This window comes from Ambystoma mexicanum, chromosome 6p (genome assembly GCF_040938575.1).
Source record: "Ambystoma mexicanum isolate Mex_15411 chromosome 6p, UKY_AmexF1_1, whole genome shotgun sequence".
Classification (NCBI taxonomy): domain Eukaryota; kingdom Metazoa; phylum Chordata; class Amphibia; order Caudata; family Ambystomatidae; genus Ambystoma; species Ambystoma mexicanum.
In genome coordinates this window covers 1519225326-1519244167 of record NC_090935.1, presented here as the reverse complement: position 1 = coordinate 1519244167, position 18842 = coordinate 1519225326, and the positions used below count along the sequence as shown (strand labels likewise).

General features: G+C 46.0%; 1 protein-coding gene across 15 annotated transcripts in view; it reads right to left on the bottom strand.

The window, feature by feature from the left end:
* Positions 1 to 18842, bottom strand: part of NRG1 (neuregulin 1) — a 2309699-nt gene that overhangs the window by 540910 nt on the left and 1749947 nt on the right. For 3 of the 15 annotated variants that reach the window (XM_069626372.1, XM_069626371.1, XM_069626373.1), the window contains exon 1: positions 7277 to 8599. The exons of 10 other annotated variants lie outside the window; for them this stretch is intronic. In XM_069626372.1, coding sequence (XP_069482473.1) covers positions 7277 to 7907 — 631 coding nt within the window. In that variant the 5' untranslated portion in view covers positions 7908 to 8599. Of the gene's footprint in view, positions 1 to 7276; positions 8601 to 18842 lie in introns of those variants that run through there. 2 more of the 15 variants (XM_069626370.1, XM_069626378.1) reach the window with 2 other exon arrangements.

The window sequence follows — 18842 nt, the reverse complement described above, 5'->3', positions numbered from 1 at the left end:
GCACTAAATATAAATACCTTTTGTTATATGTATGAATCCTAGTTTTTTTTTCACTTCCCAGTTCCTACCTTTTTTTTCCTTATCTACCAAAACGGTTATTTTAAGGGCCAACTTTTCAGTTATAATAATAGACAGTAAAAGCACATACTGTATATGTGGATCAAAGACCTTTAATTGACCCTTTCAATACGGTGTGTTAAGATAACTACATATCCTTATGAATTTAATTATAGCCACGGTTATCCCCAGGGGAAGCCGCGGGTAAACCCCCACTCATTTGTCGCCGTATTTAGCCGTGCATGCATCCTTGGTAGCCACGGCTACAAAACCGTTTTAAAAAAAAAAAAACATATGTACATATGTATGTGGGCAGTAGTCTTGTGAAGATTTATTTTATGATACATTGAGTGTAGTCTTTGTACACAGTTACTGTAACAGTTTAAAATCTTTCTATTCATCAACAGTACATATCAATGTAAACACTTTAAAAAGTTAAGTAAATATGCAAGGTTTTTTAAGAAGAACTTTATTTGGGGGGAACGTGCTTGCACAATTTCTTTATTTTACTTTCTACACATGATGCATCGTTTTCCTTAGCCCAATTGTCTGTATTATTAATGTCAATTATGTATGAATAACAAAACCCCTGAAATTCAAGGAAATAACTTTAGTTACATGGACTTTAAGGTGAGAACTTCACGCAAAAAAAACTGAAATTCAGCTGAAGCCACCCTAGATTTGCACCCCCTGTTAAGCAGCCTATGACCACAATGATGACATCACAGATCACATCACTGCACTGATGACATCACTAATTACATTATAACAGTAGCCCGCATTAAGGATGGCCTTCAGCCATGGTCAGTGTGCATGGCCAAATATATTCTAACATGTTCATGGGTACTAATCATGGCCTTCAGTCATGGACACTGGCCACAGTAGTGAACCCATGTGCACTGTATATTTTAAAACACTAAGTGTCCACCATCCATAAACTTTGACCTTCACCAGTGACTACAGCTTTCAGTTGTGTCCAATGTATACTATATACACTAATCAGCCACTAGCCATTGGCTTTAGAATAATGCTGGCCAGTGGTCACAATATTTGGCTGTGCCCACTATATATTCTAATATATAAATGGGCCTCACTAGCCATGGCCTTTGACCGTAAGCAGTTTGTACATATTTTAGCCATGTCCACTGTATATTTTAAAATACTAACATGCTATAAACGATGGACTTCGGACGTTCCCACTGTTTATTATACAACACTAATCAGCCCCTATCTATGGCCTTCGGCTGTGCCCACTGTATATCATATACCCTAACCAGCCACTATCTATGGTCTTCAACACAATACTAGCTAGTGGCTACAGTCTTTGGCTGTGCCAACTGTATATTCTAACATATTAATGGGCACTAGCTATAGCCTTTAGCTATGGCCACTGACTACAGCTTTCAACGTTGCACACTGTATATTTTAAGACAGTGACGGCCACTAGGCATGGCTTTTAACCATGCACATTAGTATTTTGCAACACTAACTGACCACTAGCTATGGTGTTTGGTCATGGCCAAGTCCATGGCTTAAACGGTTATCCTAGAAAATCAAAATGTTCATGAGCTAACACATTGATCATGTTATGTCTAATACCACTTTTGATGTAATCTGTTATATACAATGTAATTAGTGATGCCATCAGTAATGTAATCTGTGATGTCATCATTGTGGTCATAGGCTGTGCAACAGGGGGCATGAAGTTAAGGTGGCTTTAGCTGAATTTCAGGGGTTTTATTGCATTAAGTTCTCACCTTAACGTCCATGCAACTAAGGTTTTGTCCTTGGGGAAAAAAAAATGTTAAAAAAAGAATATATATATATATATATATATATATATATATGTATATATATATATATATATATATATATAAAAAACGTAATACATGTATAGTGGCCAGGGCCGAAGGCCATGGCCACCTAGTGGGTCCAAAAGAAACCTATTGGTTGAAAATGTACATTGGACATGGCCGAAAAAGCCATGGCTAGTGGCCTGTAGAAAAAACTATGATATAACACAACCCTTGAAATTCACTGAAAAAACCTTAGTTAAGGTGCAGTTAAGTTGCATGGATTTAACGCAACAAAAGCCGGCAGGTTAGCCATAATGCCATTACGTATGTCATTGTGAATCCCTTCTCTTCTAACATGTGCTCATGGGCTTTGCAAGGAGACCGCATCGAGTTAAGCTGGTCATGACTTCCCCAATCTGCTGAATTAGAGGGGTTTTGTTGCTTTAAATTTGTGCAACTTAACTGCCCATTAACTAAAAAATGTTTCAGTGTCTTTCAAGGGATTTACTATACCATAGTTTTTTTTAGGCCACTAGCCATGGCCTTCCGCCGTGTCGAGTGTACATGTTCAACCAATAGGTTTCTTTTGGGGCCACTATACATGTATTTCAGGCCCACTAGCCAGTGCCATTGGCCCTGGCCAGTGAGCAAGGTCTTCATCTTCACTGGCCAGGGCCATATTGCACTCCTTGACATGTTGTCCCAATTGGTAACCCCACACCTCTCTGTAGCTGTAAAATTCCACTTTTTTGTATTCATGCATCTCATTTAAAAAAAATAACGTTTTTCCCATAACAATGGTGATATTAGCAATGAACTACAAATAACCCTAAATATTTAGAAAATATTTGTGGCTATCTTCTACCCTAACCCCGAATATGAAAAATAACCATGAATATACAAAAATTACCCCAAATATGCAAAACCGTTCAAGCTCTGAACATGGCCTCCAGCCCCTCCTCCCAACACCCAAATGTCACATGGTGTCCTCTTTCCTCCTCCTCACCTCTAGCCTGATGCTATTTCATCCTTTTTCCTCCTCCAAAAGGCATTTTATCAACTTTTCGTTTGCGAATATTAGCAAATATTTCAAAAATGTTCGCACACATCTCCACATTTAACAAAAAATAATGGTGGCTTCTGCATTCCTGAAAAGCCTCTCTGCTGACAAGCACCTGTGGAGATATAGCTATATTTTTGGGGCAAGGGGCTTGTTATCCTCACATCCAATGCCTGACGCTGTCTGAATCAGTATTTTGCTTCAACGTCAAACATATTAATGTAAGGGCAAGCATTAAGAAAAATGAAATGGGTACCACATTTTAATGATTCAACCATAGACCACTTATCACAGACATTTGTTGGAATTAAAAAATGTGTGTTCATTATTATTTTCCCCAAATCCTTTTTGTTTTTATGCAAAGTCGAGTTGAATGCTCACTGTTGCTATTTGGTCTATTCCCCTTTCTCATAGGGGTCTTTTGAAAGGGTTCAATTGGAGCATAGCAGACTGTCAATCTTGAAATGATAACCTATCAGAAAATATTTTGATTATTCTAGGTTTTGATAATGTGCTTTGCAACAGTCTTACGCTGACTACAATATATTTCAAAAGATAATTAGAAAAAAATCATTGCAAAACGTAGGAGGCAGTTTACAAAGTTAGAACAATTAAATAATTAATAATTTTAGTAGTTGCTTTTGTACACAAATGCACTGCCCCGCCGCCCCCATTTGTTTTGTCCCTCTGGTCGTGCTGCTGTCAGAAGCGGCGGTAGTGGCTCTAGCAAATATGAACCAATTCCCATCCACGAAGAAATAGAGAGCGAGAAAAAGAGAGTGAGAGGGAGCCAGAGAAAGAGGGAGAGAGAGAAAAAAGGAAAAAAGCGAAAGAACACTAGATTGCCATGCGATACGGTGGGTACTGCCAGTACACATATGCTTACGCCACATCACTTAAACGGTACCTTATAAAGCTTGCCACTAACAAACTGAGAAAAAGTCTAATCAAAAAGTAGATAAAAGCAGAAATTACACCAGTTTTAAACACTGTGCTAGGCCATGTATCATGTAATGCACATAATTGTTTGCATGATAGTTAAGACAATACAAAAGCACACATAACTGTAAGTTCATACAATAGAATCAGATTTGGCGATAAATGTGTTTTCACTGCATGCCAGGTCATCAAATAAGCATGAGTTTAGGTCAATGCGCCAACCTGTCAGATTACCATGCCAATTTCCACATTGCTAAGCCAATTTAAACATGCTCCACTTAAATGAATATTAACAATGTCTTGCCACCTAAAGGCATGCTAGCCTAACTACAGTAAAACACAGTACCACGGCCTAACTGCAGTAAAAAGCAGTACCATTCTAGCAGCCAAGCTGCAGTAAAAAGCAGTACCACAGCCTAACTGCAGTAAAAAGCAGTACCATTCTGAAAGCCTAACTGCAGTAAAAAAGCTGTACCACGGCCTAACTTCAGTAAAAAGCACTACCATTATGGAAGCCTAACTGCAGTAAAAAGCTGTACCACGGCCTAACTGCAGTAAAAAGCAGTACCATTCTGAAAGCCTAACTGCAGTAAAAAGCTGTACCACGGCCTAACTTCAGTAAAAAGCAGTACCATTATGGAAGCCTAACTGCAGTAAAAAGCTGTACCACGGCCTAACTGCAGTAAAAAGCAGTACCATTATGGAAGCCTAACTGCAGTAAAAAGCTGTACCACGGCCTAACTGCAGTAAAAAGCAGTACCATTATGGAAGCCTAACTGCAGTAAAAAGCAGTACCACAGCCTGACTGCAGTAAAAAGCAGTACCATTCTGGTATGTACATTGTCCGCAGAAAATGGTGATGCCACTACGAGAAATGACATGCAAGTTTTGACGCTGCAACCCCCATTTTCACGTCTGTGTGAGAATGTGCGTCAGTGGGGCAACGCTGTCATTGCCTTGTAAACGGTGCAGCACCATTTTCCCTAGGGAGGATGTAAACACACTCTAAGTTGCCATGAGAAAAGTGTGATTTCATGCTCTAAAATGCCATGCCAGTTTTGTCTCTGAAAAACGCGTGTTCATGCTGGTGTCTGCATTTCACCCACGAGGTTTTGATGCCCGTTAAAACAATGCCATTGTGGCGCTGTCCCTGAAAGACACAAGCTCATTGTGGGTTTTTATATCCCCCAAAAAAGGGTGCTGTCAGTCTCAATAGTGGCACTCAGGTGTTTTTACACTTACACATATTATCTTTAAGGCAAATCTTCCCAGTGTCAAGTGAGATGGCCTCATGGAGTGGTGATCACATACCTATAGAACTGCCTCGTGCCACATTGTCCCAGGCTGACCAAGCTACACCGCTTTGGCCAAAGTCCATCTCATGGCATGCGACACATTGATCCCGATCTGCACCATATCACTCCCATTGCCCCAAAACCACCCGTAAAACTCATATGATTCCCGACATGATGCAATGCACTCACACTGACCCTTAGCATAGCTGAATGCGTCACATTGCTCCCAGAACTGTCCTATGCCAATGACCTTACACCCATGTCACTCATACTGCTCGGAAAACTGCCCGTGCCACTTCTCTGTGCCCTTGAATTGCCTGTCACATTGCCCCATATTCATCCGATCCCACACACATTGCCTCAGAACTGCTTCACACTGTCCCCAGAACGGCCCCTTGCCACATCCCAATGCCTACTCTACTGCACTGCGCTCAAGTACAAACGCACACACAGAGACAGTCCCCAGCGACACGCACACTTGGTCCAAGAGCAATTCAGTGTCACGCACTTGCTGTGCCATTTTCCTCCTGGTTAGGGCTGAAGGACAAGTCCGGCCTAGGAGGGGAGTAGGCCAGCCACTCCTTTCACCTTGCCATATCCCTGCTTGTTCTTCAGACTGCGGCTTTCGGCACTAGACGAGCACGTCGCCAGCCGCTGATAGGGGACAGTGACTGAACCTATTTTTTTGTACACGGGTCAGTGTTCGAGACCAGAGCTGCAAACCTAATCGTCTGGAAGTCCTGTGCTCTGACAGCCTAAAAATATGTGCACATTTGTCGGCGGTGCAGATGCACCAAAATGCACCCTAGTCACTGACCAAAGCACAGTGCGTCTGAGGTGGCCAGGGAGCCAAGTCTTCATGTGCAATCCGTTTGCATATAGATTCATAAGGAGTGCAAGCGCTGCAGTGCAAGTCAAAGACGGTCAATCTCCAATGCTTGCATTGCAAGACCTTCCGGATGCCGTCATGATCTGAAAGTATGTGTTTGGGGGCCAGGGCAGAAAAGGATCCCTTCGGCCACCAACTAAGGGCCCACCGCTAAGTGCAGTACTCTTGTGGGTACAGTGTGGAACTGGGATAAGGTTCAAAAGTGGACTTGCAATTGCGAGTTCACCAAATGTGTCACGAAGGTCAACCGTTCAAAATGTAACACAAGTTAAAAATAATAAGGGTAGTCAAAAGGTTAGTATTAAAGCTATGTCTTTTTTTGGGGGGGCTGTGAATGAGCGATAAGTAGGGAAAGGAGACGTGATGTGTGAAAGGGGGGCACAGGAGATCCCCATTAAAAAAATAGAAACATTTAAAAAAAGGGTTAGAATCTGGATAAAGTGCACATGTGGAAGCCGACTCTTTTTCCAGTACAGTTAAAGAAAATAGAGAGTCGACCTTGGCCAGTGGCTTTTCGGCTGACTCACGTAAGATCGATCCACAATTAAAAGTGGGCAATTACACACATGTAATGGTTTCTTGGTGCATTGACGAGCCATTCACCCTACTTGGAGATACACATGTGACTGGTTTCAAAGGAGCGAACAATCAGCCGTGCCTGCCCACAATCCAATCTGGGTTTCACACGCTCTCTCTTTGCAGCAGGTTCGTTGACTCACGGGGCTATCCTACTGCGGTATTAGTACATTCTAAGGGCCTGGAACTTTCCTTTTTGTTCCTAAAAACACCTTGAAAGTATCCAAAACCTCTAACGTCCCTCGAGGTGTGAGGCTTGCTGGGAGGTTTCCAGTGATTTTAGGACAGCGTGAATGGTTCTTGGGCCTCCTGAAATGGGCTTGAATATTGGGCAGACAGGGGCTTGTGAACACGTTTTGGCGAAGTGGCCTACTTGCTTAAAATGAGATAAATGTCTAGATGGCATAGGGTGTACATCAAAAATGGGGGGCAAACAAAAAAAATGAATGCATGGAACGGCCCCTCCCCAAGTCTCTGGTACCACCATTATTCTAGCACTCTCTTTCCGTTCATAAGTAGCACTCATTCGGTCTGAGCTGTGTCCCCTCCACCCCCGTTGGCTGTGCATTTTCCCTGAACCAAGCAATCTCATGCGGGCACGTAGATCATCGCGAGACTTCATTTCCTGCATGCACAGGCTTGGGCTGCATGTTGCTTTACTTACGGTGTTTACTGGCAGTTTGCAGATTGGTTTCTGTGGTTTGCACAGGAATGGCCGTCGTGGTCTCGGGAACCATGCCCTCTGGAGTGGGCAGAGGCACCGAGGGCTCAGATGGGGGTGGCAATGTAAAAACTAAGACGCGACTGTGGGGGGATGGAAGGAAAGGCGTGGAGGGCTCCGCGGACGGCTCTGCTTGCACGGCCCCTTGAACACTGATGGCAGAGCTGGGCATCGGAAAAGTGGAGCTTGGGACCAAGGGAGGAATCGAAGCAGAGTCGACATAAATAATCTGATCTTGGCCTATCCTGCCTGGGTCAAGGTGGGTAGGGGAATCGTATTCAAAAATCTTGTCCACAAACACCCACTTGAGGCCAGCAATGCAGAGGCAAAGGCTGACTAGGCAAGCGACGATGGGTACAATGCAGATCTTCTCAGAGTTAAGGCAGTGCCTGACTCGCTCGGCTTCTAGGCACACGCAGCAGGACACCGCAAAGCCTACTATTCCGCAAGGTCTTCTGTCCTCCGCGTGCACCGCTTGCACGCCGTCGTCCCCTGTGGGGATTTCTCGGGGGGAGGCGTCGAGATCCAGCTGCGAAGGCCGGTCAGGCAAACTCGCAGCAGCGCCCTCGGACATCTTTGACGCATATATTACATCCAAGTCACCTCCAGAAGGCCCCAAGACCGGCAGGCATGCTGCTCGCAAACGCACAAAAAAACCTACGTCTCCAAAAATGGTGCAACATCTGACTGGGCGAACACTTCAGCAGTTCAAATCCGATATCGTAAAAACGAGAAGAGAGGTTCCCTCCCAGTGGCTAACACACCACAAATGGCTTGAAGATCATGTGGTATTTGTTTCGTGCCGTTCTTCTGGTTCCATATTCTTTATATATACATCTGAAGTCATTCCGGTACACGATGGGTCAGTGGTTAAAACTCGCATCCGTTGTTGTTCGCCAGGTGAACCAGTAGGCCAGCACAAGGTGCTGCTTTCTCACCTGAAGCCTCCGTGATGGGTATTTGCCCGGATGGATACAGTAAGTGACACGCAGAAGCAGCAGCGCCAAGCACGGGGAAAGCAGCCGGCGCGCCAGCCTCTGCATTCTGCTGTATTACGGCAATGTCTGCAAGAGGCCGAATCATAGCCGAGCAGCAGGTGCCCGCTCCCCCAGCCCGGGACCCAAGGGCCACATTTCAGAGCGACGTTTACGGGTGAGCGGGTTGCGGGCGATGGTCACCGGCGTTTCTCCATCCTCCGTCTCTTCCCCCTCGCACTCGTGCACTTTAATCCTGATCTTCGCAGAGGAACGCCGAGACCCCACCCTCTCTTCGCCCCTCCCTGCATCCAGCTCTTCCCCTCCTCGTTTGACACACTCGCATCCTCCCTTTCCAAGTCTATCCCCACCCTTTCCCGGGTTAGTCTGATTAAAATCTATACACCCAGCAAGGCAGAGCTGCTAGCGACTTCCTATTTTATTCAATTACAAGGAATAAAGGCTGGCAAATCAAAGGGAGCCAGCCAGGCCGGCGGTTATCCACTCGTCGGCGCCCCCCTCCCGCCCCCCGCCCCTCCCCGCTGCTTACCTTGCTGTCCTCCCCAGTTGCTAGAAACGAAGGCGCGCATCGATTGACGCCGGGGAGTGGTATTGGGGACGGCTCATCAAGGCTGATATCCGATATCTCCCGGGAGATAGGAGCTTTTTCTAGCGCAGTTTCTTTGTGCCTCCTGCCAGGCCATGGGCTTCCTACACGGCGTATAGACTGCAGTACCGCCTGGATGACGAGTTTACAACATATATCCAGGCAAGCCAATTATGCATATTTAATAAAAGAACACACATGGATCCTAATCTTAAAAATACACGTTGACATTCAAAATACAAGCTATATTACAAACGGAATTGTACAAGTGCCAAGCAGAAATTGTACAGATTCTTAAATACTTTATTTGAATAAAATATACAAATACCCAGAATACACACCAATCAGCAGTGACACGAGTAGAGAGGATGTCTGGTGAAATGTTTAGCCTTTATTTAGGGAGCGGCTTAGCAATGAATGTAAGATGTTCACTTTGTCACGTATGTCATGCACCATTGCAGACCCATAAATAACTTGGCGCTATGCTTATGCGCCAGCTATACACACACACACAGAGAAGCACTGAATACATGCTATGGAACACTGAGCCCGGGGTTGTCATACAACTTTAAAGCAGCAGTTGATCGTCCCTAATAACTGTTGCTACATTTCAACACCGAAGCAATATCATTTGATCCTGGGTGCGGACGAATCGCAACATGAGACCCAGGGCTTTGGCAGAGCATACCCTGTGAACCCATCTGTGACATTAGAGCAACCGTGCTACAGGAAGCGATTGTATTGGGGCACACTACATGGGAGAGCTTTCCTACTTGTGATGTGTGCTTTGGCAGCTTATGGTTTTTTCACTGGAAGAAGGCACATACTTCCGACTTAAGAGGGGCGCGATCCAGCTTAGTGAAAGGAGTACCAACGGGTAGGATGCTTCTCTCAATGAGTCATTTTTTTTAATACTTTGTTAAAAAAGTGCACTTTACAGCACCCTGTGCAGTATATGCCTCTGCAGGTAAGTTGACAACAATGTAACTAACAATGTTCTGCCACTGTAGGAACACCTGTTGGGTGTACCTAATAATGCTAGCATTTGCCAGCGTAAGGACAGTTTTGTTGGCTGTGTCCAGTAATGCCAGAATTGCCTTTTCAAAAATGTCCTCTCTTCCACGACTGGCTCAGGCAGCAGCACGAGCAGGTCAGGAGACTCACTTTATCCCTCCCTCTGACTGTTCAGGATTTAGACCGTGGTCAGCATTCTCACCCCTTCCCTGGTAGGAACAGGCAAGGAGAGGGGGCGCTTAAAAGGCCATCATTGTGCCTAACAGGCCAGTTTCTATGGCCCGGAATGGAGATACCTTGTATGCATCTCTCTTTTCCTTTCTTTGACAGATTAGTAAGAAAAAAACTTTGCAATGACAACAAAAACGACTACTCCCAGAAACCCCCCCACCCCCCGCCACGCTTGAGTCCACACCCACAGAGACCAATCCCCTTCTAGCACGTCTTATTTAATAGTACTCCCTCTAGTACAAATCCTCTTTTCTTACTGCTCTGGAAACCTTAGCATAGAAGATAAGTATCACCCATTCACCTACAGAATGTACAGCAGTTTGTCTGTGGCCCTGTGATTTTCCTTGTGAACGCACATCAGGGCGTGGCATGTGGGGGCTATGCAGGCAGTACTAGCTTGCTGGCAGATGTGCTGCAGATGCTGGCGCAAACATAGAGTCTGTCCGGTTGGCACAGATGTGAAGCTTAGACTTGGCAGCATCTGCCACGTCAGCATGGTGGCGACGCGCAGGGGTGGTTAGAAGAGAGTCTCCAGCGAACCCGGTGTTCAAAATGTTGAGAACGGCAGCTCAGTGCCTCGGGGGATCCGAAACACATCCAGAGCATGGACAAGGGCCAGGAGAGTTAAACCTGAAGCTAGAAGGGGAGGAACATCTGAGACCTGGCAGTGAAGAGGCTTGCAAGGGGGCAGTTGTGGATTCTATTGATGTGTTTTGGATTCTCAGGCTGTAGATAAAGACTTTGGAGGAAGGAGGCCAGCCATATCTCAATCATTGAATGCCATGGTCTCTTGTGGCGAAGCACAGGGTCTGACTAATAATGTTGACCTCACCCCACCCCGAAAACTGGTACTGGCGATGTGGGGTTGTTGTCTATAGGGAAAAGGGTTCCTATGGACAAGAAACACCTGGAACAGTTAATAAACGCAGAGGTTTTCCTCAGCTTGGCAATTCCAAGGCTGGTACAGTAGTGACACTATCAATGTCAGAGTTGCTACAGGCACTCTTCAGATTCTCTAACCTTGGGGATGGACAGAACGACGCTAAGAGATCTACATGGGCAGTGGCCCTACTACCATCACCTGGGGAGACTGATCAAAGCTCCACATCCCTCTTCCCTGGAGGGACAGATGGAGTGCAGTGCCTCATTCCTCCTCCTGATTGGGATTCTGACCCTGTATAGGGGCCTTCAACCTTTCAGGACTCTGTGGGACATCCTGTGTTATGCACTTCAGCTATTACCCACCCAGATTCCTGTGAGGGGCCTCCAAGCACTACAGTGGGGAGTTTGTAGGCTAAGATGAAGGCAAAGTTTCGGTTTATAGACATAATTTCGAAATCAAAAATTTCGAAAGTCAAAAAGTCGAAAAAAAAATGTCGAAAAAAATAATGTCGAATTTATTTTTTATGATGTTTTTTTTTCGAAATGGGGGGGTTCCCTCCCAACCCCCGTTTTTTGTTTTTTTTTTGTTTTTACCTATTTTTTTTATATAAACTAGAGCCCAAAAAAAAAATATCGAAAAAAAAAATAATTCGACATTTTTTTTTTCGACATTTTTGATTCAACATTTTTGACATTCGAAATTTTGTATTCGATATTATGACTGGACACCCAAAGTTTCCTAGACCTTCTCTCCCAGTGATGGTCACTTGAACATCTACCACTGACCCCCAAAGTAATAGTGCTTTTAACTTGTCATGGAGACGACAACTCCAAAGGGATTGACAGGGTTTGGCACGCGTCATGATAGGATGTTGAAAGTGTCAGGCCAACAGGAAACTGTGCTGGACCTAGCAGAACAGGCTAAGGCCACTGGCAATACTATAGATCTGGACATTAGTAGATGGGCAATGCTAATGCCTTCATTTCATCTGAACGCAGGAAGGATATTCTGCTCAAAGTCAGTCCCAGGTTAGGGGGTCTGGTAGAGTCTCAGCAAACAGCTGACATTGGGAGAATACCTTTTGGAGAAAAAATGTTAAAGATCTAGGAAAATATGCAGACATGCTTTCATCTTTCAACTAGCTGTAGGGGCGGTGTTGCAGGCTCTTCAGGATGAACACAGGAGGACTACAAGCAGCACCAGTAATAATAGCAAGGCTCCAAGAATATATTTCCTCAGAGGAGCCATTCTCCAGAGGCAAGGGGTCTAGTGAATCTGGAGGAAGAGCGGGATTCCACAAAGGTAGGTTATGGGGCACTTCCCATCGCAAACATCAGGATTTGGGGGTCGGTTGCTATGTTTTTCTCAGGACCCTTGGATTTTCTAATTATGCAGGAGTTCAGAATAGAATTGGGAATTGGCTCCCTACCGTACAAGCAGGTGGGGAAAGGGTGTCTTTCTTTCCAAGGGAACATCATGCTCCGATAGATATGGAAGACAGGAGTTATTTTGCAGAAGAGGGCAATAGAGGAGACTGCTTGTCACTGGGGTGGGGTGGAGGGTCCTTCCTCAGCAACATCTTTCTGATCAGGAATAAGGGAAAGGGTTTAGACCGGTTATAAACGTATGTGAGATGAACCAATGTGTGGTATATCGGCACTTCAAGATCAGGGCGACTGACACAACGAGAGACATATTGAGGCGTGGAGATTGGTTGGTATGGCCGGACCTCAAAGAGGCCTGTTTGACGATTCCCATCAACCACCAACACATGTGCTACTGCAGTTATAATTGGAAGGGGTCTTTTATCAATTCAGGTCCCTTCGATTCGGCCAACTTCAGCCCTTGTTGATTTATCTGGATGCAATCCTGATAATGGTGCAGTCGTTGGGTCTGGTGTGTGCACAGGTGCAGATGACTATAGCTCTTCATTGCAGAGGATACAGCGATTGGGCTACGTGATCAATTACATGAGGGTTTGAGTTTATCCATATAGAAGGTAAGGCCCATCAGGAAAGGGTTACGGCCGATGTTGTCAATGTCAATAGTTTCTCTCAGAACCCTTCCAGAGTGATATGTCCTCTGACCACCTCTATTCAAGACATTTTTTAGGGGGTCTCTTGCTTACATATACCCTCAACGACTAAAGATTCAGGAACTTCACAGAGGCATAGGATATTCAGGTTGGGTCCTGCTTTCTTAGCAGTTGAATTCTTCACATAGAGGCCCAGAATAGCAGGGCAATCTTCACATCTGTTCTTACCCTGTAATTAGAATCAAATGCAAGCCTAATAGGTTGGGGCACCAGGTATGGCTAGATCTAGACTGGAGGGTCATGGTCTCAGCAGGAGACACAATGGCATAGCAACACTTTAGAACTGCTGGTCAGTTCTTTTGAAGTCAGGTGCTTTGCAGGAAGATTGTTCCACTGTGTAGTCAGTTTACTAGTGGACCATAAAACAGTGGTGCGTTATATCACTAGGTTGGGAGAACTTTGTTGTGCTCCCTGTCTGATCTGGCACTACAATTTGAGTTCTCCCATATATATCGCTTTAAGGTCCAGGTGGAACATCTGCCGGACATATCTAATTTGGTGGGGGATCAGTGCTACAGACACTTGGTGGACACCAGCGACTGGAGGCTCCAACAGGTCAGTGTTTCTAAAAATGCAACTGGGTGTGGTCCGCTCCTATGGGACCTGTTTGATTTCCTGCTAAAAACAATGGCCGCTAGAAATTGAGTCAAGATGCAGACCTTTTTGCTTTAGCAATGGATGCCTTTTGTTCAGGTTTGGGGCCAGGGGTGCATTATGTCTCCCCTCCTTTTTCAATGATCGTGTGAACAGTATTGGAAACCCTGTCCTTGTTACACCTCATTGAATGGCTCAGGTTTGGTAACGATTGGCCTTGCAAATGAGCATTGCAAGGCCCGTTCTATTACTGGGTTTCAGAGAACTGCTGGTGGATCCATTCGGTCAGCCCTATTCTTTGATTCTGTCCGCCATACTTTGGCTAAGGGTTCATGTAATTTGCCTGGGCTCCAGGCACCATCCGGCACTATGAATCATCTTGAAGAGCATGGGTGGGCTGGTGCATACTAACGTTCCTGGATCCTTTTTGATCAGAAAGGGATTCCAACTACGGGTGACACATTTTTTGTCTTCCATTGAGGGTTTTTATATCATACAGTAAATAAATATAGATCTGCTATTTCACCCAAATACTGTTTGAATGAGGGTATCACTGTGAGTGAACATCTGCTATTGTGCAGACTACTGAGGAGTATTAGGATGGGGAAACCTTCCTATGTGTGGGTATTATATTCTATGGGATCTGAATTGAGTACTGAAGCTTTTAGGGACTGGCCCTATAATGACCTATAATGACCTATAATGATCTATATGGTGGCCTTCCTCTGCAGTCACTGCTTGCAAAACTGGGCATGTGTTGTAAATAGCGTCACGAGAACGCTGCGTACCTGTTCGTCCGGTTGGGTTCCTTGGTGATGAGGCCAGGCTGTCAGATGATCCGGATAGATGTGACTGATGGCGCGGGGAACCAGCCCAACACCAGCCCAAATGGAACCGGATTGGAGGTGAGCCGGCTCCCAACGCCACGGGTTGGCTCACCCCTGATTGAGTGGCGTCAGGACAGTGCAAGCACTGGCAGGGGGAGCCTCTGAGTAGATGGTCCGGGGTCCTTAGTGGGATTCCGACGGAAGGCAGGTCCGGGGACTGGAAGCAGAACGGTCCCTCCAGGGACGAAGACAAGGAAGCAAGAAGAGCAGGCTGGTAAGGAGAGGAGCACGGAACATGTGGGGGTAGACTCAGAGCGAATAGAAAACAGGAAGGACTGAGCTGGGACCAGAACCAAGGAGGGCGAGCGGAACCTCTGGAGCAGGAAGGAAGGAGGGAGAAGGAGAAGGTGGAAGATAGGGGGTCCCCCAGGCAGAACAAGGGAAGGTGGAAGGCAGGGGTCCCCCAGGCAGAACAAGGGAAGGTGGAAGGCAGGGGTCCCCCAGGCAGAACAAGGGAAGGTGGAAGGCAGGGGTCCCCCAGGCAGAACAAGGGAAGGTGGAAGGCAACAGGCAACGGGAATACAACGCAAGGCAGCAAAGACACGATCCGAACAAACCGCGTTGAGACGCGGTTTGGAAAAGGATCAGGGCTCCTTAAATAGGCCCGCCAGCACCTGGGAGGCTTGCAACGCAAGCCGTGCCGTCTCCCAGGCATCGGACACCCCACAACGAGGCTTGAGCCGCATACCCTCCAGAATCAAGCATCCTGCGCACTGCGCATGCGCGAAGAGCAGAGAGCGGGCGCCCGCGCATGCGCAAAGTAGTGAGCGTAGGAGACCCGGAAGCGCCCGGGACCCAGGACACCCCCGGACCCCGAAGCCGAAAACGAGGATACAGCCTCCAGGACGGGGAGCGCCGTAGCGGGTAAGGAGACCCAGGACGGGCGGCGTGACAGCATGCTGAAGTAGCTGGTCTCTTAAGAAGACAGAGATTTAGACCCTTCTGGCAGATCTTTAATTTAGGACTTGGTGTCTTTTAGAGTGCGACGCAGCATGAAGTTGGGGTCCCACCTCATTATGTCCCCATCTTTTCATTCAGCCTAAAAGTTGTGTGGTGCGGTGCTTGAGAGAATGGGAGTCTCGCACATCCCCTACTGAGGTGGGTCCAATCACCTATTCATTTCCATTTGCAAACCTTTTAAACCATTTTCCCCAATTACTGTGGCCAGATGGGTCAGGTGACTATCAGGTGGGCCTTGGTGTATCTTATTTGGGGTCACTAAGCAAGGGCAGATATGGCAGCTAAGGCTTTTGGGCCGGCGCATGTTGGGGGATATTATTCTAAGGGCACCAGACCAGTCCAGCAAGCAGAGCTTTTATCATTTCTACTGGAAACCTGTGCATGCTACTAAATCTGTGGTTGACAGACTTTCAACGTACGTAATAGGAATCCCCTGTGCAATGCAATTGAATTTCCTTGGCACCCATTACATGATGATGATGAGTTGAGATTCTATTAATGGCACACAGGCAAGTATTATCTCCCCCCCCACCCCAATGATTACAATCCATGTTTATACTCGTCTCTGTTCCCACAACAACTCGGGACATTTTTTGATGAATGTAAGGTCGACAGTGGCATTCCTCAAATGTGTTGGAAGTTGCTGCCTTCCTACCTTTGTTCCCTAAATTGGCCGGATCAGTTCTCCAAGTAAAGAGGATGACTATTGGAGAAAGGACTGTTAAATAGGTCTTGCTAAAAGGGGATTGGTCTCTGTGGGTGTAGACTTAAGAGGGGGTGGGGGCGAGGTTTCTTGGAGCAGTAGTTTTTCTTGTTTTTCAAAAAAGATGTTTGCTTACTGCTGTATCAAATAAAGGGAAACGAGCTGCATAATACGCCTTTGCATGCCATTAATAGAACCCTGACTCCCCATTGTAACGCACCAGGAGTAATCCAAATGTTCCAGCGCCCCATGAGCACAATGAAGGGCGCACCATCGTGGCAGGTCTTCCTAAGGACGTTTACAGGACTGTGCACGAGGCAATTGGCCTGGCTGGCTGATGTCTCCGGCTCTGGCCCATGCACAATGCTGTGCAGGGTGTTGGGGGACCCGTCTTTCTAGTGGCAAAGCCTCTTCTTATATTTAAACTCTTTGCACATATAAAGATTTTATTTGCATTATGGATCAAGTGAAAGACACTCGCACCATAATGCAAACGAACCGTTTTTGTCTCCAAAAACCTTTCAAAGTTACATTTCAGGGCTCAGAGGGACCTGAAACATGGAAGGGCCACATCCGAGCACGCCCCATTTACGAGATGCAACTGGACGTGTGGTAGTTCTTTCCCTATCCCTGGAGACAGCAAGGGTACCAACCCTGCAATTTGCTTCACAGTGGCACACCAGTAGATTTTGGGATAGAAAACAATCGCTGCTACAAAAATATAGCAGGACAAATACAGTAATATTAGCAGTAGTATATAACTTCCCATTGTCGAGAACATTGCGTCATTATCATGCAGAGGTGACAGGTACACCACGCCGGCCCTTCTTTTCAGGATTCTCTGGGCTTGGCAAGACTAAATACATTTCCATAAGGAGCAAGTGATTTAACCGGCTCCATAATGTTATGTGAGTTGCAGGCTAGAGGCGATACATTTGAAAAGAATCTACATATATATAGATGTTCAAATGCAAAGGCTTGTGTTCCCAGTCAGCCTGCACAGTGCTATTATCTGGCTAGAACAGGGCCAATGTAAAAAAAAAAAAGCAAAACCCTGACTGACACATGAGCAGCCGTGCACAGGACATGAGGGAGACTGGAGTGCCAGTAATGGCAACGTCACTTCCTCCATTGTGCCTGATTGATGGCTAGGAATGAAACCCCTCGGGGAAACGATGAAATCTTCACCTCTCTCTTTCCCCGTCAGTCTCAGGCCGCCGGGAGGTCAGAATGCTGACCTTCACCTTATGTCCGAGTCACAAGCAAAAAGGTGGGCGGGAGACATGTAATACCAGTGACCGCTCATCCCTACACGTGTGTTTGTGGATCTTCTTGTTTGGTGAATGCATATTTGTGTGTTATGGAATTTTTGGTTTTGGTGTCACCAAAATATCAGCAATACCATTGCTGCAGAGAGGAGAGAGAATGTAAAGGGGTGCCAGAAAGTTGTGGTTGGCATGACAACTGGAAATGCTGCGTCATAATCGACACACGAAATGTTATTTATTGTTCCATTACGCTGATGCAATCCAATAGTGCCGTTTTAACACATTTTCTCCCAATCAGGTGTTCTGTACCATGTCAAGTGTCTGTGTCAAAGCTGGGGCCGCGGAGTGATCTTTCTCTTGTCCGCAGCGGGCCTATTTACTTTTGATAAAAGGGAAGATGGCCACCAGGTAGGTGATACTGAGAGGTTGTGAGGGCTCTGTTCGAGCTGATAGAACAGAGCCCACATGGTCCTTGTTTATTGTACAGCAGAAGTACCTGTGCACTTTTGAAAGGCACACAGAACCCCTGTGTAGTGATTAGGTTTCTTTGTTGCTTGTGCAGAAGGAGCAGAATGCTAAGTGAGTGACACAGAATCTGGGTTGTGAGAATGTTGATGTATGATTCAATGGTTCTATGTTGGTCAGTTGAGAGATGTAAACCTACCTGGGAGGATGCAGGTGTATGTTGCCCTGAACCCAGATGTACTTGACCTTATATGATTATCACAATGTACTGGAACTTAATTAAAGAAGTTGCTGGAACTTCACCTGAGGTCAGAACCATCTGTGGGGAACCCAGAACTCTACACCCTGCTGTGGGAGATATGAGGGCTCTGTCAAGCAGATACACCAGATCCCCATGGTCCTCGCTAGATCCCCCTGCACGGACAGCAGTATGACATTTCATTTGATGCATTTTGGAACAAGGAATGTGGGTTACATTATAATCATAGGGGATGTTATTTCTTGAAAACTCCAGATTCATGTGATGTAATATTCCCTGGTCAGAGAAGTGGGAGAAGGCGGATGTTTACCACAGATAGTCCACTCAAACTGGGAATTGGTTAAAGTACATGTACATGCTGCAGGAGCCCTTTTTGAAGTGCTGGAAAACCAGAACCCTGAAGTGGCTGCCATAGACATTTCTCTACACTTTTGAGAACACTGTGAAGAAACAACACATGACAGAGAAACTACTAATGATCCAGTGTTTGTGGCATGTGGAGATTCCTCTTGGCAGAGGGCTACATTGATGAGTGCATACTTGTAAACAGTTTGGGATCCTGGCGCCAG